This window comes from Marmota monax, unplaced genomic scaffold (genome assembly GCF_021218885.2).
Source record: "Marmota monax isolate L192 unplaced genomic scaffold, Marmota_monax_Labrador192_F-V1.1 WCK01_AAM20220418_F8-fsc00001, whole genome shotgun sequence".
NCBI lineage: Eukaryota > Metazoa > Chordata > Mammalia > Rodentia > Sciuridae > Marmota > Marmota monax.
In genome coordinates this window covers 42407225-42431260 of record NW_026693777.1, presented here as the reverse complement: position 1 = coordinate 42431260, position 24036 = coordinate 42407225, and the positions used below count along the sequence as shown (strand labels likewise).

The following is a 24036-nucleotide window of genomic DNA, read 5'->3' as shown; positions in this document are numbered from 1 at the left end:
CTGCCCTTTGTTTATCTTGCCTGAAATTCTGGTTTGGTCAAATCACTCATCTTCTATAAAATCTGATCTCTCTCTCCATTATAAAAGATTCCTCAGCTTAGTATTCCAGGGACACCTCTGTAATCTAACTTGAACCTACCTACCCATGCCCGTTCTTCCTAAATCTCTGTGCACCTGATGATCCATTTATCTAACCTGCTTCTGCTTTCTGGACAGGATCTCCTGTTCAGGACTTTATTCTGCCTGGTTTTGTTTTGTTTTGCTTTTTTGTTACTGGGGATTGAACCCGGGCCTTGCACAGGTTACACAAGCATTATACAACTGAGCTACACCCACACCCCAAGCCCTTTTATTTTGAGACAGGGTCTCCCTAAGTTGCCCATGCTGGCCTGAAACTTGGGATCCTCCTGCCTCAGCCTCCCCACTTAGTTGGAATGACAGGTGTGTGCACCACTGCACCAGGCTGGGCTGTTTGATCTTGTTTTCCCTATCGAAAAATTTCCCCATTCTTCAAGGCCCAACTCAAAAGCCCTGAAGCTGTCCCCAGTCTTTGCACCCTGAACTTTTCTGCATCCCTCAGCAGTCATTGTCCTGGAATGAGCACAACTCATGCTACTACCCATTATTTCCAGGTGGACTGTAAATTTCCTGAAGGCAGGCAGGCAGTTCAGTACCTGGCATAGAGTTGGTGCTCAATAAATATTCAGTAGTCCTTAGACTCCCCTGCAGATAGTGGACGATCTATAGACGGGACGTTTTTGCGCTCCTGGCAACACCAGCACTGTCTTTACATGCAGCCATAAAGAGAGTTGTGTGTCAACAGCCCAAGGAGCCCCAGCCTCTCTTATGCTCTGCCAGATACTTATTTTGCCAGTGTTCTCACCCAGTAAAAAAGAGGACATAGGGGCCTGAGTTTGATTCGAATGTCATTCAATAACAACGCCAGATACACGTGTTCTCAGGCTTTGGGGTTGTAGTTTTCTTCTGACCCGCCTGGCAGGCGGGAGGACTCTTTTCCAGTTGCTCGGGATCCACCAAGACCCGCAACTTGTACCCACGGGACACTGCCGGTCGTGTCTCAAAGCTTCCGCCGCCTCAATTCCCTTTCTAGAGGTGCCCACCCGCGTAGAGAAGACAAAAGTCACTTTGGCGCCCCCTCACCCCACCTAAGAGAATTCAGGGACTCTCTAATGCTTCTCAAGCTTGAGTTAGGAACAGAATCCACAAGGGCGACGATATTTCAACTGCGCTTCTGGCGGCGGTCAGAAATTTGTTCGGCCCCTTACAATGTTTCCAAGGGAAGCTTCTACATTTGTGGCTGTCCCTGGCTGCCGCCCAGCCCGGGACTTGGGGCTGCACTCGCCATTGGTCAGTGTTCGGCGTGACGCGCTGGGAGGCGGGGCCTCATCAGCTGTTTGCGGGATGCCCCGAGCGGGCGTATTTTGGAAACAATACCGCGCGGTGCGCAGTGGCCTCCTCCGGCGCCCGCCAGAGCCCGCAGCCGCCGCCGGCCCTGCCAGCGGCTCCCGCCTCCCGCCTTCCGCCAGAGCCCGGTGAGCGACCGGGCGGCCGGGGGCTGGGCGGAGTTGGATCGCACCTCTTCGGGGAAGTGGGAGCGGAGTCTCGCTGCTCGTGGGGGCCCGGGAAGGTCTGGGCTCTGGGCAGCTGGGGTGACCATGAGGAACTGGGGCGCTAGGGTGCGGGAATGAGATGCAGAACCCATACCTGGGCGCATTGCTCCAAGTGGAAACTTTGGGGTAGCATTTGGAACTCTAAGGAGTTGGGTGCAGGTGAGCAGGGGATCCTTGGGTGCACTGCTAAGCACACCTTGGCACCTAAGAACGACCAGCCTCTGGGTCTGACTTCGGATAGTTAGGGAGTTATGGGGTGTCCTACCTCCCTGCGGAGTCTGAAGGCTCCTCTCCTTAACAGCTGGGCTTTCCCCCTCCTTCCCAATCGAGTCTGGGCGCCAAGCCCCCAAGTGCTCATCACGCTGGACCCTGGCGCAGAGCCCTGGCATCACGACTCGGAGGCCGAGACTCTCTCCTGGAGTCACCCAGGTGTGTGTGTGTGTGTGTGTGTGTGTGTGTGTGTGTGTGTGTGTGTGTATTCGTTCGTTCTGCGGTTTTATCTGCTGTTGAGGCTTGGCGTGTCTGGCTACTGCCTTCTCCTACGAAGAGGAGGAGTCTAAGTTCAGCATCCCTGCTGGAGCCCTTAGGCGCTGGGATGGCTTCAAAGGGGTTTAGTTCTCTTTGCTAGGAATAAAAGATTCCCTAGCAGTATTCTGAGGAAGTGCCCTCGTCCTACATCTGGACATCACTACTTAAGCTCAGGAAAGAGGTACGAGAGGGTCTCTTTACTCTTTCCCAGTTTACACTTGACCTTGCCCAGCACCCCTTTGGAGACTCCCACGGACTGGAAAGCCACCTGCAGTTCTTGGGGAGAGTGGGAGGGGTCCCTGGGGGCTTGCGGAGCCACACCCTCTGGCTGCACCTCCCCCACTGTCCAGTCTAGGCAAGAGTTGAACTTTGGGGCTTTGCTGAAAGGGGGAGGGGAGGTGATAGGCTTCAAAGGAAACACCAAGACAATGACTCCTGCTTGTGATTGGCGCTGGAGGGTCTCTTCTTAAGTTGGGATTGCCAGCCTGCAGAGAGGAGTTGGAGGGCAGGAGGGGAGCCCCTTCCAGGTGACAGCACTAGGTCCTTTCATCAGGGAACTTTATTTCCTGTTGCTGATAATCTGAACCCCCTCCACCCACCACCCCCGACCTTGAGAAATCATGTCCAAAGATACCAGCTTTGTCATTCTAGCAGTCATTCCTCAATCTCTAAGGAAGAGGGCAGAGACAGGACCATAGGTAGCTCAGGGACTAGATGAGGTAAAGGGAGGTTTGGAGCAAGCACCTTAAAGAGATTGAGTTTGGGAAAGGCAGGATTTCTGAATTCTACTGAGATTCCTTCACCAACTCATAAGCTTGTTCTTCAAAGGCAAGACAGTGGGATAGGGGGCAGAACTCTAATAGTGACAGACAAGGACAAGGACAAACTTCATCTCACCACCTCTTAACCAACCCTTCAGGTGGTTGCTGCTGACTGCCCCAGGGCCCCTAGGCGCTGGCACGAGCGTGTGTGTGTGTGTGTGTGTGTGTGTGTAGAGGGCTAGGTCAGAAGCTCAAGCTGCTCGGTGGCAGACTTCCATGAGCCATCAGGTGGAGCAAGAGGAACTTCTTTATCACCAAGAAACTCACATCAACAACCCAAATAGTATAGGCAGTGAGTGAGGTCACAGAGTGAGGGCCAAATTTCACTTCCTTCTATGAGACACGTTGCATCAATCTCAGGTTCAGCACAGGCAGGAATGGGAGGCTGTTCCTGAGGATTTGAAGTTGCAGAGACTAGTGAGTAGACTAAGCTGGGGGAGGCTGAACAATTTGCCAGAGGCTGGACCCAACCTAGAGGCCAGCCTAAGGTGGGCAAATGCCTCTTCTCTGTTCCAGGAAAGCTGAGAGGGCAGCTGCAGTGACTAACTTGGGTCTTTATCCCCTCTCCCAGGACACACTCTCACCACACAGCAGAGCCTGTTTGTTGTGTTGTGCAAGCAGGGGGTGGAGACTTGTGTGGATGGGCAGTTGGGCGGGACTTAGCAGGTTTGGAGGGAACCTGTCTCAGGATTGCTGGCTTTTGTTTTTGCTGCTGAGCCTGGAGCTGAACTCAGACTAAGATGAGATCTTGGAGGTTACTCTTTAGCGTAGTTGTTGTGTGTGTGTGAGTTGTGAGCACTATTTGTATGGTGAGTCATGGCCCCTTCTATGCTCCCATAGTCACTTATGGAAACTAGTGTTATGTATGTTTTCCCAGGCATTCTGCATGCTGCCAGTACCTGATCCTACCTCTGCTATTGCTTAAACCCTCAGAGTCAAACTTTGTGACCAGCCTAGGTCAGAAGAGATTGGGGGAATAGTTCTGGTGGTCCCTAACATTGAGGCAGTCTACATGAAGGGAGTGGATGTCACTCTTGGCAATGCTTTATTACCAGTGGTATATGTCATCAGTATCTGGCCCAACTCCCCCAAATGAGAAGGGGAAGCAGGAAAAGAAGAAGGGGGAGGAAGCCCTTCTAGGTGTGGACTGGATGGGACAGCATCTCACATGAACCTTGCTCTCTGACAGAGGAGATGGAGCCGCCTCAGTGTGTGGAGGAGCTGGAAGATGATGTGTTCCAGCCAGAGGATGGGGAGCCAGGGACCCAGCCTGGGAGCTTGCTCTCTGCTGACTTGTTTGCCCAGAGCCAGCTGGACTGCCCCCTCAGCAGGCTTCAGCTCTTCCCTCTCACCCACTGCTGTGGTCCTGGGCTTCGACCTACCAGCCAGGAAGACAAGGCCACTCAGACCCTCAGCCCAGCCTCCCCAAGCCAGGGTGTCATGCTGCCTTGTGGAGTGACTGAAGAACCCCAGCGACTCTTTTATGGTAAGTGCTCTTAGCCTCAGGGCTCCTCCCATAGATATTGGGGGAAAAGAGGGGACTTTCCCTTCCCAAACATGGCCTCTGCTATTTCCTTCCCCAAACTGATGAGTGGGGGTTGTTGATTCCTCGACTTTCAACCTTCTGTCTTGCTGCTTGTTATTGCTTCTCACCTGTGTTCATGCTCCCCAATAAGGCAAATTGCTTTGTCCTTCTTTTGGCTCTTTTGTGCTTTCTCCTTTTATATTTTATACACTTGAGTGACAGCCTTTTAAATGCTGACAGTGATTCACCTTCCATAAAGTAGCTAATGCTGCCCTTGAGGGATCTGTGACTTGCTGTTGACACTCAAGAAAAAAACCCAGCCAGTTGTGGTAGGGAAGGTTCTTGAAGGCAGAAGGTGGCCTCCAGTTGTCACTTGGGACTTTCTGTGCTTGGGAGAGGAACTGGAGAAAGAGGTTGGGCGTGCCTGGGCTCAGTGCCAGCAGAGGGGCTGTTTCCAAGACTAAATCAGACAAGACCCCTCATTTGTGGGCCTAAATGGTTTGTTTTATGAGGACTATGCCCTTCTCTGGCAAAAGGGCAGGGTTACTATTCAGTCTTTTTTCTTCTTTTAGTACACTGGTTTGTGGAGGGAGGGTAAAGGTTCAGAGGCCATCCTGCTGTGTCTGCCCAAGCAGATTAAGGAGGCTATGCAGTTATTCCCAGAGGGAACTGTCTGTTAGGGCACTTCTGGCAAAGCGGTTCTGGAGGGAGCCTGAGAAGTTGGATCAGGCCAGTGGCTGGGGAAGAGGGAGAGCGGGGAGAAGGCAGTTGGGCTGGCGCCCCTAGTGGAGGCTGTAGTGCCAGCACTTGGTGAGTGTCATGCTCTGGCCTAGAGGGCTCTCCTGAGGCTGTTTCTAGAGAGGAACTTGGCTCTTCTGAGGGCCTCAGGAGTTTTCTCTGACTCACTTTTGTATCACCACCCACTGCTATAGGTATTGAGCTGAGCTTTCTTCCACTACGGTAAAAAAATCAAGAAAAAAAGCAAAATACTTTTTGTTTTTTTGCTTCTCTGTATATCTTGGTTTGTTCAGCCCAGGAGCTCTGAAGAGCTGCTGCCAGTGCTTTTCCAGAGAAGAGCTTCAACCTGCTACTATGACTAATGAATTGTGGTCAAGTGCAGCTTGATAAATAAGGACAGAAGGTTGGCATGTTCATTCACACACATTACCACCCTGCCCTATGTCATGGCATTTACAGGAAGTGGAGAACTAAAGAGAAGATTGGGACCGTTCGTTTTTCTTCTCCTGGCATCAGCATATTGTGTGTGTGTGCATGCAGTGGATTGAACCAGGGCCTCCCATGAGCTAAGGACCACTGAACTATACCCCTAGCCTCTGCGTCACTTTTCTGTGCTTGGGCAGCAGGCAAGGCAGGCTGTCCAAGCTTGGCAGAGTTCCCTGATAAAGGCAGGCAGTTCTTCTCTATTCTCATCTTAGGGTTTACCCTCAGCCCAAGTCTCAGCCAGAAAGGGCAGGCCTGGGGAGGATGCGATAGTACTGGAGAATGCTGAGATGTGGGTCCTCTCTCTTTGCAGGCAATGCTGGCTACCGGCTTCCTCTCCCTGCTAGTTTCCCTGCAGGCTTGCCCCTTGGAGAGCAGCCCCCTGAAGGTCAGTGGCAACATCGAGCAGAGGTACAGATCGCCCGAAAACTTCAGTGCATTGCAGACCAGTTCCACCGGCTTCATATGCAGCAAGTAGGCATGGGGGATGGGGAGGGGGTGTGAGTCTACTGGGGCTGGGGGCCAGTGCCTGCCTCTGTTCTCTTGTCAGGAATTTGGTCTTTGCCAGGCCTGGAGGATATGTTCCAGAGTTTTGGCCTTAGCCATTGTCATTCCTTTGAACTGGGTGAGCCTGACTGGATGAGCACTCTTGCCCTCATCTCTGAGCCCTAATTTGGTTTATCTGCGTACTCTCAGCTCTTGCATGCTCTAGAAGAGCAGAGAGATGCTGTGATCTATCTGTGCCAATGAGATGGCTTTCTGCACTGTGACTTGATAGACTATCTCTTCTCCAGAGAGGGTTGGGGGCTTGTCTCTTATAGACCTGAGGGAAAGATTTTCAGGGTGCTGCAGTGAAACTGGGCAGTTGGGGGGGGCGGGCTGTGTGTGCGCCTGGCTGAGGTACAGAGGGAAAGGGGGTAATCCGGCCAGGGGCTGGGGCCTGAGTGGGGGAAAGCAGTGGAACCGGTTGAAACCTGACACTTTCCAGCTGGGGAGCCACTCCTCACTGTCTGTGTCTGGGAACCCGGGCCTGGGACTCTGGAGAGTGTACCTCGGAGAGTCTCCCCAGACTGGCCGCCGGCCGGGCGCTTTGCCGGGTGCTTGGCCGGCAGCCTGGCACCAGCCCCGCCAGGGCGGAGCATCGCGTGTCAGCCGAGCATGTGGCAGAGTCCATCAACAAAGGTGGCGGCTGGCAGGCTCGTGCTGGAAGAGCCCTCCGTGCCATGGACTGGAGGCTGCCCTGCTCAACAGCCGCTGTCTGCACTGGGTCCCCAGGCACTTAACCCTTCCTCTCCAGGCTGGCTTTTTGAGAGGTTGCCAAGGCAGAGAGAGGAGCCCGAGACTGGATCCGTGTTGGTACAGCCACTGCTGAAGCAAAGCCACACCACCTGTAAATGAATACATTTCCTATCTGTGTGTGTGTGTGTGTGTGTGTGTGTGTGTCTGTCTGTATGCCTGTGGCCATGTGTCTGTCTGGATCAAGGAAATAAATAGCTACCATGATTGGACAGACCCTGAGATTAGATGGGTAACCTCAGGTGACCAGAAGAATTATTGGTAGTAGTAAGGACCAAATCGTTAGCAGCCCAAGGGGGAAAAGGAATTGACTTGGGTTTCCTGAGAACAAGTTATTGAGGGTTAGATATAGTTTTACCCTCTGCCAAGGAGTGATGTTTTGTTTTGTTTTGTTCTTGTGGTACTGGGGTTTGAACTCAGGGCCTCATCATGCTAAGCAAGCACTCTATCCAAGGATCCAATACACACATTTTTGGTGGGGGCCATACGGGGGTACTGGGGATTGAACCCAGGCATACTCTACCACTGAGCTATACCCCCAGGCTTTAAAAAATATATATTTATTTTTATTTATTTTTATGTGGTGCTGAGGATCAAACCCAGTGCCCCGCGCATGCAAGGCAACCGCTCCACCACTGAGCTACAACCCCAGCACCTCCCCAGGCCTTTTTATTTTATATTTTGAGGCAGGGTCTTGTCAAGTTGCCCAGGATGACCTCAAACTTGGAAGATCAGCCTCAGCCTCCAGAATAGCTAGTATTTATAGGTGTTCACCAACATGCCCAGCTTCTATCCCCTTAAATTTTTTTTTGTTCTGAGATAGGGTCTTCCTAAGTTGCTTAGGCTGGCCTTGAACGTGTGATCCTCCAGCTTCTGCCTCCTGAGTAGCTGGGATTATAGGTGTGCCAAGGAGTTCTGAGGGAAATTTGGGGCTAGATCTGGTCTTGGTAGGTTATCTCAGCCCTTAGTGATCAGGAAGCAAAGGCAGCCCTGTGCTTAGATTATAAGGCAGCCTGGCTACCTCCTCTGGCCCTAGTTCCAGTCCCTATTCCCTCCTTTGATTGTTTTGTGGAAACTTGGCTTAGAATTTCCCCTTCAGTCTATGTGTGGACTCCCTCTGATTCTTGCTTTTAGTCTTCTCTTGGCCTCTTTCCTGCCCATTCACTCCACTCTGGTTGTACAAGCCCAAAGCTGAGCCCAGCTCATAGCTTCTGGTCCTGGTACCAGTGTGGGTAGGAGGATACAGTGGCCATGGACATCTGGAAGGCAGCTCATGTGATTCACAGTAATCTGACCTCTTTCAACAGTACGCTGGTGAGCCCTGATAGCCTTAGGAGCAGGTTGGTAGGTCTCTCTTACCCAGCTGGACCCTGGTGTAGGAAAAGAAGGCCGTTATCCTGAGGTCTGACCCTGCTCTTTGCTGGCATTGTTTCTCCCAGTTCAGGGCTGCTTCTTTGAAGGTGCAGGTCAGTTCCAGAGAGAGTGCTGTCCTCTCAGCCAGAACCATCCCAGCTGAGAAGGAAAATGGGTGAAGAACTGCATGAGGGTTTCCCCTGCCCTGTACCTCACCTCACACTGGCTCTCAAGTTCCTCATATTCTGTACTTCTATCTATGAGCTCCCTTGGCCAGAAAGTCCGAGCCTTTCAAGGCTGGACAGTAAGGCATTTCTAGGCCAAAGACCTGGTTTCCCCAAATTTTCCATTACAAAGAAATAGGCTTTTTGTCTTCTCCTAGGAGAATTCTCCCAGGTCCTCTTACTTTTAACCCTCTCCTTCCCACTAAGGACCAGGATGATAGCCACAGGCAGGTGGAGCAGTAGTACTCTGGGACCTTTTAGCAGCTGGGCCCTTTTAAGTTAATCATTTTCTGAACTTGAGTCTTATGTAAACTATGGTATGATATTTCATATCTAGAAAGTATCGTTATTACTCTTACATTTTGATCCTTTATCTTTTTTCCCTACTTCCTTTCCTCATTTTTGCAGGCAGAGACACTGAGGCACGGGGAAGCTAGTGTTGAAGACTAACTCTCTAGGCTTCAGGTACAAAGTCAGAAGGCCCGGTTTAAATAACAGCTCTGCCATCTACTAGCCCTCGGGAAGTCACTGGCCTTGCTGAACCAATTTCCTCTTTTGTGAATTAGAGCTAAAATCACAGAATTTTATTGAAGATTAAGTGAGAAAACACCTATGAAAGTTTGGGGCACATAGTAGATATCTTTGAATTGCTTGTTTCCTTCTGTCTATAATCCTGATCATTCCCCACCTTAGTTTTTTTCGGTTCACAGTTCATTTCCCCCACTACCTGCCAAGCTGATCCCTGAGCAGAGCTACCCTCCCTCAACACTGCCCCCTCCACCTGCCCTATCCAGAGAAATCAGTGTCCAAGCTGCTTGGTTATGAATCTTGGCCTTATCCCTTTCTCCTCTGAGAATGAGTTATTCCCTATTGTTATAGACTGAATTTGGAGACCTGAGAGGGGTTACCCAACAGGCAGCAAGAGGTTAAGGAAGCCCAACCACCTCCTTTCCCCCCAGATCTAGGACAGTGTCATGGGACCAGATAATGGCCACTGGACATCAGTCTTGCAGGAAATGTGAACTCCATTTTGTCTCTGGTTATTAGATCCCAGTTATTCTTTTTTGTCTGCACCAGGGGAAACCTCCCTTGGAGATAAGGAACAGAGGAAGAGAGCATGTTGATGAAGTAGGTTGGTATTATAGCAAATTGGAGTGTATCAATATGATCTCAGATGAAACAGGTTCAAGATTCCCCTGGATGTCAGTTAATACATGCCTTGCAACTTCTAAGTATGTTTCCTGAGGAGTGTTCATAGTGGAAGGCTAGACTGGTTACCCAAGTGATTGGTTCAGGGTAGCTCCTCTGGACCTACAAGAAGAATCTAGAGGCAAAAATCTCTTAGGGTTTCCAAAGCAGTGAGAGAGTTAGAGACAATTTGTGTGGAGGTCAACATTTTCTAGTTTTGCCACATGTCCTGCTTCCTTTAGCTGCATCAGGAGGGAAGGTTCCTCAATTTGTTCCTCTTGGGCTGACAGGCTACAATAGGGATTTCTGGAGTTCTGCTGACAGCGAGGAACTTCCACCTGGGTTTTGTGAAGGTGGCATCTGAGTGTTCCCATGTCCATCCAGTTTTTGCATAGAAGAGGGAGGCAGATATTCTTTTCCTAAGAGCTCAACAGACTTCCCTGCCTAGAAAGTCTGAGCCTCAATTTCTTTTCATTCTTCATCCTGTGATCTCCAGCATGGGTCTAGAGAGAGAGACAGGAACTGATTTCCCTCCATTTGGGAAAGTTTCCTGTCCTAGTACCCCATCTTGAAATCTGTGGTGATATTTCTGGGCAATGTTAAGAGGACATGAATCCTTGAAAAAGTAACTGAGTTAGGTCAGTGAGTGAGTAAAGCTACAAGAGGATTGGAATTCTTCAGACTGGAAATGACTTTTTCACTTGGACCAGGAGTAGCTCCATTCAGAAAAATTAGATTCGGAAATTCCCCAAATAGTAATTAGACTTTTTGGAAAATGAAATCCAAGAAAACTTTCAGCCACTCAGTTGAAACCATCTTCAGTTGTGATATCATAGGAAGGATCCAGGATTTGTAGGCAGGGCTAGATCTGGGCTAAAATCCCAGCTTTGCCACTTAAACATTCTGTCTTAACAGGCAAATCACTTAACCCCTCCAAACCTCCGGTGCCAATGTTTACCTTGCAGAGTTGCTGTGAAAGGTCTTTGGGAACTGAAATGCAAATGACTAGGGCTGAGGATATAGCTCATTTGGTAAAGCACCTGCCTAGCATGTGTAAGGTCCTAGGTTCAGTCCCCAGCACTTCAAGAAACAACAACAAAAAACTATTAAAGAATAGACAAATTGAACTCTTAGAAATATGTTAAAAGATGAGTCTGGGAGTTTTACTTGGACCTGGCTTTATAGTTCTTGGAAGCTGTCTTGGATGTTGTTACCCAAGTTGGTGTTTGCATAGTTCATTAACTGGCCGCATCTCTGCCTAGTAACCTTCATTCTTTGTTCAGGGCGCCCCTGACTGGATGTTCTCCATGTTGGTAAGTGATTTTATGGAGGTCAGGACCATGGCTAAAGAGGTTGCTGGGGCTCTAGATGGGACAGTCCCGGGCAGGAGCCCCAGAAATTTGCCCTAGAGTAAGAAGTGCCCGTAGGACACCAGTCTCAGGAGTGGGAGGTCTATCCTGGACAGTGCTGAGGTACAGTGAGGCTGGGGCAGGGTTATGGAGAGCAGGCGTGCGTGAGAGCTGCTGCCGGGGCTTGGGGGCCCTGTTTGCTCTGTGGCTGGCTCTGTTTATATCACTTGCTATATTTAGCTTCTGAGTCATCAGCGTGGCAGACTAGAGGCTGAGTTCCCCACACACTCTGCACCTGACTTCTCTCCCTTCCAGGAGAAAGGCCTTGTAGTTCTGGACAGTTCATCCCTCTCTGCCCACCAAGGCAGACAGTGGGGATGGGGTTGGCTCTTTTTTTTTTTTGCTGGGGGAGGGTTATAGGAGGAGGGGATTGGGGGAGGCACAAAGAAGGATAAAGAAGAGTATCTGGTTTGCCTTTTGATCCAAGTCTGGCAGCCAAGAGGGCATGTTCCATGACCAGCACAAGAACAGTCAGCGTGTGTGCTGAGGGGAGGGTTCCAACCTTTATCCCTACCAGTTTTCCTTGTCCTGTCTAGTGAACTGACCCCAGATGGGATGAGAACAGCCAGCTGCCAAGGCCTCAACTTGGTAGTCAGTTTGCCCTCCTTTTTGACCAGGGCACACAACACTGTTCCAAGGCACAAAACACTTTCCTCCTGAACTCTTATTCCTCCTAAAGTTGCCCAGTCTTCTGATGGAGCTGCTCTGAGACTGAGGGAAACAAAATACAAAGCAGTTCTGGGGGAAACTGGGTAAGGGTCTCAGTATTTCCTATGTCTAGGCTGTGGAGGTACAGCAAGGGTCTGGGGACTGGAGTGGTGCAGCACAGTGCAGCCCCCCACCCTTCCCTCATCTCCCAATAGCTGGAGCCAGTCCCCTCCGGCAATGCTGTAGAAAGCCCTACTGTCTCCAACTGAGAGCAGAGTCCCCCAGGTTGCCCTTTCTTCCTTGGAGAAATGATTGACATTGGGATGGTGGCTTCAACATCTTGTTAGCACTGCTGGCTGGGCTGAGGAAGCTCTTGGCAAGGAGTGTTTTATTCCTCTTCCATTTTGCCACATTGCTAGTTACTTGGGTGTCTAGGTCAGAGGCAGTCTGGGCCCACAGGTTTCCCCCTGGTTGTGAGAAGTCCTGGCTCAGCGTGGCAGCCTGGGATTCAGAGCCTAATTGCCTCCGGCTACTGTGGCCATTCCAAGTGGTAAGTTCTGGATCTCCCCAGGATTTCATCAGTCTGTTCAGGGTGGTGCTCCTGAGGCTGGCCCTGTGAGCAAAGTGTGTCCAGGGAAGTGCCTGGCAAGATAAAGTGGATGCCAGGTTTTCCTTGTGCTCACCAGGAAAAGGCACTCTGCTCAGGGCTTAATTTAACATTTTCTCCGTAATCACTAGAGCAACCTTATACTTCTAGATCTCCTTATTCCTGTTTTATAGGAAACTGAGACTCAGAGAAGTGAAGTAGCATGCCTAAGTTACCCTGTAAGTGGCAGAGCCAGGACCCATACAGACTTGATTGATTCTACAACCATGATATTCCCATCTCCCCATACCTGCTTCTCAGCAAACACTGCCAGGAAGCAAAAATACAATGGAGCTCTTATTTATTGCCCCAAGCCATCTTCCCTCAGATAATACTTAGTTCTGTGTTCTTGCTTTCTTCCCCATCTGATTGTAAAATAATTGAGAATGAGGTTTATATCTGAATCATCTGGATCCCTCATAGCTCTAGCTCAGTTGGGTGTTTGATCAAAGCCTGCTAGACTGAACAAAAACATCTTCCCAACTTCTCCCAAGTGGAATTTTCCCAGAGTTGCCCTGATCCTGTTCCTGTTATCAGCTGCAAGGCTCTTTCCTTCAGCCTTGATCTGGAGGGATTTCGGGTATGACAAGGGAAAGGGAAGAGGTAGGAAAACTTGACTTCATAGAGTGCAGATCCCCTTGTGAAGTAGAGTGTGTACAGTTCTGCATTTTGAAGAAAATGAGGGTGGTTTCAGAACACAGTCTGAAGTTCTGATTTTACACCAGTCTTGCTTTATTTCTGTTTGATCTTCAGCTAGCTCTGCCTCTGAGAGGTTTATTTTTTTCTGGTCTACAGCATCCTTTCTAAATAGTTAATGGTCTGGAAAGGATGTCTTTAAACATACCAGGGGAGCAATTCAGGAGTGATTCTCCTTGAAAAGGAAATACTGTATTCATGATGTGAATAAATAGGTGGAGTATTTTAGCAAAAGAGCATGGTTTTGGAGTCAGAAGCCAGGGGTTTGAATAACCTACTTAACCCATGTGGGGTGACTTTTGGAGCCTTTTCTTATCCATCTGTAATATGGGGTCCATACTGCCTGCCCTTCCTATGTCCCAAATCCTTGTGGGGATCAAATGAGAAGATAGGAAAGCACTCTTGTCCTAAGATGGTATAATTTTCTGTTTGGTAAATTTGCATTTTGTGTGTAAGGTCCTTTTAAAACGGTGTGCAGTTTGGATCTGCTTTTTCCTGATTCTTTGGGTGACTTAGCTCTGCTGGAGCATCTGGAACACCGGTGACACATGAAGCCCCCAGAGGGTGTGAATTGGATCTGAATGGGAGAGGCAAAAGAAGATTCTTATCCAGGGAGGGCCGGGAACACACTTTGTGCTAAATGTGCAGACCGTGTAGGATGAACAGAGGTTGATTTGTGTAATCCAACCTTGTCAGATACCACAGCCAACTCTTTTTTTTCCCCCTAAACCCTTTTACTAGTGGGCCTCTACCAGGGGAGAGGCCACGGCTATCACATAAAATGCATCTTTTGACCTGGCCAGACATCAGTTGTTCCTGGCCTCACACAAGTGCGTTATCCTGCAGGGCTGACTCTTCTGCAGTCTGTGCAGCAGGCGCCTGTTGAGTATCTACAATGTGTCCTCCATGTTACCCAGTATATAGGGTGAGAGATGGAGTGTTAGGTTGTAGTGCTTTGTACATAGTAGGGATTTAAACACTTGTCAATGGATGCCTACATCCCCTGACCACAGCAGGAAAGCAAGGCTGAGCCAGAGAAGACCTGTGGGTCCCTGGTACCTGCTTAGGCTCTCTTAGCTGAGGAAAAGACATTTTGTATGTGAGTGGTACTGGAGATGGAACCAAAGACCTCTCACATGCTAGTCAAGCCACATCCTCAGCCCTTTTTATCTTGAGAAAGGGTCTCCCTAAGTTTCCCAGTCTGACCTCCAACTTGCGATGCTACTGCTTCAGTCTCCAGGGTAGTTGGAATTGCAGGTGTGTACTGCCATACCTGGCTCGAGGACAACTATTTTATCCCCCATGATTGGCCTCTTCCCAGGGATATTGTTTCTATTTTTTCCCTCTATGCCTTGGTGTTAGGCTCTGTGTGAGTTTTGAGGACTCAGAGGAAGCTTTCTGTCCCCTACCCCCAGCCTCCTGCCTCTGGGCCATCCTGACTGTGCATTCTGGGAACCCCCTTCTGTGAGGGGCACTCATGCTGATGTGAAAGATCCAGACCTTACTCCAGGTGTTTGTCCTCATTGATCTCAGATTGTGTGCTGGGCACCATGCCACATACCCAAGTCAGAGGCTGGGCACACTCTTTCCTGGTTCCCCCTTCCTTCTCCCTTCTTCTCCAAGACCTCCTCTGGAAGGACTCATTCTCTCTGGTGTTTTGGTATCTTTGTATCCTTCATCCTGTTAGGTGAAGGCTGATTTCCTTCCTCCTTACTGTTTTTCTCTCTGGCCTCCCTTCAAGTCCTTTTTCTTTTCTTTCTAATCAGGTTCTTTTGTTCAACTTTTAGAAAATATTTTATTAATTGTTGCTCTTTGTCATCAGCGCATTCTTTGATTCTCTTGGTGTGAGGCAGCTTGGTTTCCTTTGGGGGGCTGCTCTGTGGCAGGAGATGGCCAAGAGGGGTATGTACAGCACTGCTTGTGCCCAGGGAGGCTCCTGGGTCTATGATTGGGTCTCCAGGCCCACCCAGGACCTACTAAGCCAACAGGATCCATTCATTGGCACTCTGCATTATAATCCTGAAGGTAATCATGATGATAAATTCCTTAGCGTTGGAAAGCACCTTGGTGGTTTCCAAAGGCTTGACTGTGGCCTGGCTGGCAAAGCCACCTAGACTCAGCTCCAGATTTGTCACTAGGGCAAGGCATTACTTTGCTGGAAAGATTTAAAAGGGACTGAAGAAGATGCTCCATTTTGAAGTGTTTTCTTCTAGGCTGTAGGATTATAAGCAATTTTAACTCCCCCTCTGCAATTTTCTATATTTTTAAATTTTTCTACAATCAGCATATATTGCTTTTATGATTAAAATATGCAATGAATGTTACTTCTTTTTTTGTTTTGTTTTGTTTTTAATTTTTAATTTTTTTGGTCTTGGAGATTGAACCCAGGGTCGCTTTACCACAGAGCTACATCCCCAGGCCTTTGTGTTTTTTATTTTGAAACAGGGTCTCGCTAAGTTGCTGAAGATCTCACTAAGTTGTCCAGGCTGGCCTCAAACTTGTGATCCTCCTGCATCCTCAGTTCCTGGTATTACAGATGTGTGCCACCACAACTGGCATTACTTCTGATTTTTAAAATGTCACTCAGAGAGCTTGTTCAATGTACAAATCACTGGGCCCCTTTCCTGGAGAGTGACCCTGTTGGTCTGGGTAGGGCCTATAATAGTACCTCAGCTGGTTTGTGAGTTTGGAAACCATGAATCTTACAGGATACCTGCAGTTTCCTTTTGAATCAAGTGAGTTCTAACAAATAGTCAGTGGGAGGTACCAGCTTAAAGCAAGGCCCTCTGATTCCTGGCCTGAGGACTGTCACAGGTGGAGGCATAGAAACAAGTTCTTCCCAAAGGCTGGCCTGCATGGCCAACTCCTACATCTGCATCTTCTAGTGTCCCCACAAACTTCAGCCTACTGTCTGATAGCACTTACTGGCCCACAGTTGCTTCTGGTTCTCCAAACTCCTTCAAAGGATGGGGGTAAGGGTGTTGCCTTTCTCATCCCCAGAGACATGAAGACCCAGGAAGTTATCTATGTAGCAGGTGGCCTCCATTAGTGGAATATGGGAGAAACTGAGGCACACAGAGATGGGATTTGTCCAGACCTCAAATCTCTTTCCCTTGGCTATTCAGCTGTTTTGAGATGATCCAGTGAAGGAAAGGATAGAAGATCTGCTTTGGTGTAAGATAGATGATGGCACTTGGAGCAGAGTGATAATAGGTAGGGATATTGCTCTAGGGATGGATGATCTGGATTCAATCCTGTCCCTGTTATTTAGTAGGTATGGGGTGTTTAAGATACCTAACTCTCTGGTTATCTCATCTGTAATGGTTGGTAATATATACCAGTTTCATCAGGTCTTTATAGGACCAGATGTGTACAGAGGAGTGTTTCTCATACGAAAGTATGCCTCAGAATGCGTGGGTATCTTGTTTAAAATGCACATTCTGGGGTTGGGGATATAGCTCAGTTGGTAGAGTGCTTTCCTTGTATGTATACAAGGCCCTGGGTTCAATCCCCAGCACTACAGGGGGAAAAAAAATGCACATTCTGATCCAGCGGGCCTGTTCTAGTAAGCTCCCAGATATTACCAAGGTTGCTGGCCCATGGACCATGGACCATGGGTTTTTTGTTTTTTGGTACTGGGAAATGAGTCTGGAGTGCTCTATCACTAAGCTACCCCCAGCTCTTTTCTGTTTTTTATTTGGAGACAGAGTCTTGCTGAATTGCTAAGGCTGGCCTTGACTTTGGGATTCTTCTGTCTCTGCCTCCTGAGTCACTTAGAACTACAGGCGTGCACCACTGTGGCCGACCATGAACCACACTTTGAGAAGCAGGGATGTAGAGCACTCAGCGCAAAGCCTGGTACACAGTCCATGTCACTGTTACAGTTACAGTCATGGTTGTTACTGCTACTCAGCCTTTTCAAACAGGCACCTGAGGAGCAAGAATGCCAGCAGACTGGCCTCTCCAGGGATCTGTCTTCCTGGATTCTCCTTCTGTTCCACCACATGACCTTTGCACCTGTCCTGAGCAACAGCTGGGGAGGGGATACAGGAGAAGGGGGTCCTCTGCCCAGCTGCTATAGGCCCGAGTTCCAGGTTTGCAGCTGAGTCCATTTTCACGCTGCTTTACTCCAACCAGATTTTGTTAAGCCGGGTGTGTTTCCTCTTTTTACTCATCTTTGTTTACAAAACACGAGGAAGCTATCAGTCTCCCAGCCGCCTGCCAGGCCTCTCTGTGGCACACCCCACTTCCCTTCCCCTGAGAGCAGGCGCTGTGCCTCCACTTGCTGGGTTGTTTTCCAGTGTCTTTTCAGCAGGGGAAAGAGGAAGGTTCTAGCCATGGATGTGAGGTGTTCTCTGTTCACCTGGGTTGTCAGAGCCCTGAGGTCAGCCTCAGTGGACACCACTTTTATCTGAGTCTAAGCAGGGAGAAGGGAAGCCTCTGCATGGTTCCCTGGGGAAAGGTCAGAGAGACTGGGACTGGATATAACTCTGGGAGTCTGGGAAACCTGGGCTCAACGTTCCAGTTATCACATTGGCTTCTTCTTTTTCTCATCTGACCAGAAATTGTCTGGTGGGGACCAGTGGTAGATGTGGCTAGAGACTGTCTAAGGGAGGGCTCCAGCTCCCCTGGACTCTTCACATAAACTTGCTTGCAGACTGGGTCATCTAAGGAATCTAAGGCCAGCCTGTGCTGGCCCCTTTCTGCATATTAGGTTTTTATTCCCCTGTCCACTGAGAACCCCGTGGAGAGGCCCCAGCCTGGTCCTCCTCCCCTGGTAGACAAGGAAAGAACAAAGACTGCCTCTTCCAGCAACCCCCTCATCCCCTCTGGGCCTCTGCTGGCCCCTGGGAAGTGGTACCTGTATGGGTAGGACACTAGCCACAAACCTGTGAGCCACTGACCCTTGAACTTTGCCCCCAACTTCTCAGCCTGACAGTAGGACCTGGGATAACCTCCAGAGCGTGGTGTGCATTCTTTGTTTTTATTTTGTTTTCAAGTATGTTCTTGCTTAACGTTTAATTGGCTCCAGTCAGTAGGAAAATGCTCCAAGAGGGATTATTTATGGCTTACTGTCAAGAGCAGCTATAAAAAGGGCAGCACGGAGCTGGAGATGCTGGGAAGGGGGAGAGGGCGGACACACAAGTGTGTGTCTGTGTGTGTGTGTGTGTTTGCACTGGATGAAATCAGATTTTTGCTGCCTCAGCAGTGTGGTTTAAATTGAAGATTAACCCTTTGACCTTCACAGTGTCAAATCACTTGCAGATGGAGGCTCCCCCCCTTCTTTCTCCCCTTGTTCTCTGTGTTACTTTAGAGTAGGGGGTGGGGGGGCACTTCTCTTTCTCTCTGAAGCAAGTTTGTTGTTCATGCAGCTGAGGTTTGGGGGGCTCAGGAGCCAATCTGATTAAAAGCAGCACTTGGCTAAACTCTGGAAAATCCTGCGAGCAGGGGAAAAAGTCTAATCCTCTTGTGCACAGTGCACATAGAGCCAGACTTTTCTTTTGAATGTTAAAACTGTAATTGTTTTTGGAGAACCCAACCATCTCCTCCTCATCCCCTGTCTGTTGCCTCCCCCCCCCCCCCAATCTTCCTCCAGTTTGCTGGACTGTTGGGATTAAAGTGTGGCCCTGAGGCATGGGGATCTGAACTTTTATTGGAAATGGTCTAGGTGGTGTTTGGCAGTTATGGTGATTTTTTTTTTCCCCTTCCAGCACCAACAGAACCGAAATCGTGTATGGTGGCAGATTCTCCTCTTCCTGCACAACCTGGCCTTAAATGGAGATGAGAACAGGGACCGGGCAGGTCCTAGGTGAGGCTGGGCTGCCTGCTTCGCATGGGGCACCAGGAATGCAGTCTGGAGCAGAAGGACGTCGGGAAGGACCGACACTGTGTCTTGTGAAGTTGTTTTTGTTATTTTTAAGTTTTTCCTCTATGTGTACATATGACATACCCCATCCGGACCTTCTGTCCCTATTCAGGGCCTTGACCTTGAATGGGGACCTTTGTCAAACACTGTTGATGGAGAGGCTCGTGTGTCTGTGATGCTGGGAACTCCCAAGGGCTCTGACAAGTAGATTCTTCACTCAGAGCTATCAGAGATGACCAGTTAGTGGACTATGCTCCAGGAAGTGGACTATAGTTATTCTACAGGAACTCAGTTAAGAAGTAGGATGCTAGATTAGACCTCCAGTTCCACCAACCTATCAGCCTTCCATCATGCATGGGAGCCTTGTTCCTCATGGTCATACTGTTCTAACCCAACAGGGCCTTGGCCAGGGCCTTTCCAGCTATGGATGGCAGTGTCACTAGTCCAGCCAGCCGGCTCCACATCTGGGTTCTTATTGGGCCCAGCCAGTGTCCACCCTGAGGACTCAGGGATTATTGCCCCAGAACTTGTCACCTCCATCAGACTCAGGGAGGGTTGAGCTTCTCCAAGGACCCCTTGAAGGTGCTACAGAATGAACTAAGCATTTTGACCTCAGATCTGATTTGATCCCACTTGGAGGCTCCAGGATTGGTCCTGAGGCACAGAACCACTGCTACTTCTACTGCCTGAGTGTCAGCCACAGATGGGCCCAGCAACCAGTCAACTTGCTGTGCCCAGCGGCCTGTGCCTTTGTCAGCTCTGTTTTCCAAAGACCCTGCCAACTGGACTGTATTTCATCAAATATCAGCACTGTGGCACAAAAGGGGCAGGTTTTCAGTGGGGCTGGGAAATGTGGCAGCCATCCCACAGATAAAAGTCAGCTCCAGAGGCCCCAGACCCCTTGGTTTCCTTGGAAACAACATACCTCCTCCCCCTCATCCCCATTCCTTTTTCACACCTAGTGGGATAGAGGAAAAAGCCAGGACAAGTGGCTTTGTCAGTGAAAAGTGACTTTTAGAGTCATAGACAGTGATCAGAGTGTGGAACCGTCAAAGCTGGGTACACATTTCCTGTCTTCCTTCAGCTTCCAGCCAAGCCAGGAGGGCAAGCTCTGGAACTCAGCAGGATCACAGCTGCCTCTGAACTTCTTCCCTTCTCTCCCTGCTGTGGCACTAATGGAGGGAATTTAAAGCAGCTGGTCTGGCAGCTCTGATAGCAGACACAGGGAATCTGTTAACCTAGAAATTAAATTATAATTTTTGCATATGTAAGAGAAGACAACATTGGTGCTAAAGTTAAAGCAAGACCCAAAGAAAGGATGACTTCCCTGGGCATAGAAGACCCCGTGACAACTCAAGAATACTGGTGGAGTCCAGAGTAGACTCTCAAATCTGAACGAGCCCAAGCTCCTCTAGTTCTGCAGAGAAGAGATACTCAGTACTGTTGAAGGACAACTGATCTTCTGGATGTACAGTTGGGCGGGTTGTTCACTGAGCAAGGGCACCTGCAGAGGGAGCTGATAGAGGCTGAAATCCAGCCTATACTCTGCTCTCTAACCTGTGTGCTCTGATGTGGGGCTGCATCTGCTCAGAGTTAGGGGTGCCTTTCCTAATTTGCACAAAGGTACTGGATGCACCCACAGTGGTCCTGAGAGGGACCTCATGACTGTGTGTATAAGCCTCTGTTATGTTCTGCTCAGATGATCTGGAGATATTACCTCTTCTTGGCCAGGATCATTTTCTCAGGGTGTGTACCATGGTTTGTCTGCTAAGAAGATTGGTTTCTGCTTATAAGGAGCCCAGGGAATGGATAAGAAGACTGGCTCTGGGACATGCTGGCCATTGTGAAATCTAGCCTTCTCTGCATGTCTCCATACTGTTTTGTGACGTGTATAGGACATTTTCCCCCTCCTGGATCAAGGCTGTGACAGGCAGGCTGCTGGTGTGCTTGAGTGGTACACACACACACACACACACACACGATTATTTACACCTGCAGCTTTTAACCCCTCTTGGCAGATTTCCACCTGAGCTAAGAGAAACAATGTCCAGACCTTGGTGCTGAGGCCAGACCATCAGCTTCAGACCTGGCCATGCCCAGGCTGGATGCCTGGTGGCCTGTCCTGAGAACTGAGCAGAGCTTGACAAGTCCACCTGAACATCAAGCCAGGCAGACATTGGTCTCACTGTGTGGTCTCCATCTAAGCATGCCAGGAATGCCCTCACTATCCTAGGGCAGCCAGGGCAAAATTTAAACCCCCTTTTATTTCCCCTGCCTCTCAAAAATCCCAAACTAGAATGGGGATGTGGCTTAGTGAGATGAGGGAGGCCCCTGAAGGGGGGGTGGAATATATATATAGGTTCCTCCTGGCTGGCTGGCTTAATGGGCCTAGTAACCCAGACTGGCCTCTTTTCCTCTCCTGGAGAATTGGCTTTATATTCCCCAAGTCCAGCCTTAGGAGATGCCCCTTGCCTGGGCCCCTCTGGCTCCATCCCCCACCCCAAGAGCCTAACTGTCTCTAGTGAGGGGGTAAGGTTTTAGAGGGAGGGAGAGTCGACCTGGGTCCTGACCTGTAAGGCTGAAGGCAAGTGGGACTTTTGTGGAGCGCTAAGGGTCGGGGCGGGAGAGAGGCTGGAAACCTCTTCAGTGTGGAAATGCCTTGGAGGAAGGGAAGTCTAATATTCAGGGTCCAAACAGCCCCTCTAATTCAGAACCCCCAGGAGGAGTTTCTAGAAGGCTGCACACAGATGGAGATGGGGGAGGCCAGACGCTAACTCCCTGGGTGAGGTTGCAGGACTCAGCTTGGACTGCCTTGCCTGCTTCAGAGACTGGGCCGCTGCAGAGCTGCCCCTGGTTGCCTTTTCTTGCTCCATCTGAGGTAGAAAGATCACTTCTCAGTGACATCCCTCGCCCCCGCCCCAGGGGAGTGGGTTGATGCCCAGAGCTATGAGACAAGGTTATTTGGAGGGCTGACCTGTCTTGCTGCTTCGGGCATTTCAGCTGGTGCCTGGGCATGACAGGGAGGGGGTCATTTAGGATGATCCAGCCAGGGACCCTGTCAGCCCAAAGCTTTCGAGAAAATGAAGCCACTGTCACTGTTCTGACCAGCAAGGAACACACTACCCCAATGAGAGCTTTTCTGGGGGCTTGATGGGGAGGCGAGGAAGGGAGAATACAGAGTAGCACAAGTCCTCAGTCACTGCAGCTCTTCTGGGCTTCTGCAAATTAGTGCTACTGCAGCCAGCCCTGGCTGGAGAAAGCTGCAGGGTCTCTCTATGTAAAGTTGAGGACCCTTGGAGGCAGGCCATTCTGGCCAGATACCTGGCAGGAAGGAGTTAACCCATCAACCTTCAAAGCTCCCTGGGGTTACCCTGAGGACTGAGCCTTGAGAGAACCCCAGAGAAAGCCGAGTTCCCCATAGCTGGGCCAGCCTCCTCCAAAGGTGCTGTGCATATGTTGGGCCCCAGCTGGCACCCCTTTCAGTGTGCAGATGACAGTGCCTTTCCCCAACCTGGGAGCATTGCCTAGGGGTCCACCCCATCCCTGGATCCACAGGGACTGTCAGGGGGAGACCCAGTGAGATGTAGCATTTTATTCATCCCTAGGTAGTTGCCTGGGGTTTGGGCACTCTGCTCTGGGGAGGGGAAAAAAGAGGGGGACCTGTTATTTTTTAACTTGTACAGAGTATCTGACTTTCTGTTCTTCACATGCATATATGTGTATGTGTGTATCTTTTTCCCTCATCAATTGGTACCATTTTTAATAAAACCATTTAAAGCGAAGCTGGTCTTTTTTTTTTTTTTTTGAGATGTGGTAAAATGCAAGCAGATGCCAAGTGTGGTGGTGCACACCTATAATTCCAAAGACTTCGGAGGCTGAGGCAGGAGGATCACAAGTTCAAAGCCAACCTCAGCAACTTAATGAGGCCCTGTCTTAAAAAAAATAAGGGGGTGCTGGATATGTGGCTCAGTGGTCAAGCACCCCTGGTTCAATCCCTCGTTAGGCCCCCCATCAAAAAAAATGCAAGGAAAGCATTGGAGAATTAAAGACCACTGAGTGGTTTCTCAACTGCATCATGAGTTACCCAAAGACTCTGCTTTTGTCATGATTTCCTTTGCCCTTTTGGAATGGAGAAGAGCAAAGTCTGACTGCAAAGAAAGCAGCACAACAGAGGCCCCATAAGATGGAAAGATGGAGCTTTCATCAAACCTGTATTTGGATCCTGGTAGGGTTCCACTCTCTGCCAGCTGAATGATCTTGAGCAAGTTTGTAACCTTCTCTGAGCTTTCAGTTCTTCCATGTAAAATCCAGCTGTGCCTGCCTTGCAAGATTAAAGGGGATGTGTCAAAGGGTCTGCCCACTGCTGACACTCAACAATGGCAGTCTGAATTGTGGAAAGGACCTCTAGCACCCTTTCCATGCCCACCTACCCTCCTTCAAACTGGGCTTTGGTTTTCCTTTCTCCATGTAGCATCTCAGGACTTCCTGGCTTGCATTTCTCTATGGATTAACAATGTGTCTGACTCAAAAGAATAATTTAAAGCTCTTGACAGAATTCTGTAAGCCCTTGGGAAAAACTACTCCTGGTCCTATCAGCAGCAAGTTGTGAGCAAGAGGGCCAGTTTAGGACTCCAGCTCCTACCTCCACAGATGGTTGCAGTCTGGACCATCTTGTCTAATCTCTTGTTTTACAAATGAGTAAACTGAGGCCCAAAAAGGAGCTGTAATTTTCTGTCTGGGCTATTTATTTATTGGTACCGGGGATAGAACCCAGGGTCTTGTATATGCTAGGCATGCACTCTACGACTGAGCTACCTCCCCAGCCACATTTGAGCTCTTTTATTTATTTATTTATTTATTTATTTTTATTTTTTTTGCAGTGCTGGGGATTGAACCCATGGCCAGGCAAGTGCTCTACTGCTGAGCTACACCCCCAGCCCTGGACTCTAAATAGCTGAGTCAGCCGGGACATTGTGGTGCACAC

At 49.5% G+C, this 24036-nt stretch overlaps 1 protein-coding gene across 3 annotated transcripts; it reads left to right on the top strand.

Moving 5' to 3' along the window:
- The first annotated feature begins 1422 nt into the window (after window positions 1-1422).
- Window positions 1423-22834, top strand: Bmf (Bcl2 modifying factor). 3 transcript variants are annotated; one of them, XM_046461564.1, is made up of 5 exons: window positions 1423-1553; window positions 1933-2060; window positions 4170-4466; window positions 6040-6200; window positions 18898-22834. In XM_046461564.1, exons 1-5 carry the CDS (start codon window positions 1423-1425, stop codon window positions 18997-18999), a joined length of 819 nt encoding a protein of 272 aa, XP_046317520.1. In that variant the 3' UTR covers window positions 19000-22834. The 3 variants fall into 3 exon arrangements, with proteins under 3 accessions (XP_046317520.1, XP_046317523.1, XP_046317522.1); XM_046461567.1 differs by lacking the exon at window positions 1933-2060 and having other exon boundaries at window positions 1450-1553; XM_046461566.2 differs by lacking the exons at window positions 1423-1553; window positions 1933-2060 and adding an exon at window positions 3216-3397.
- Window positions 22835-24036: the final 1202 nt, after the last annotated feature.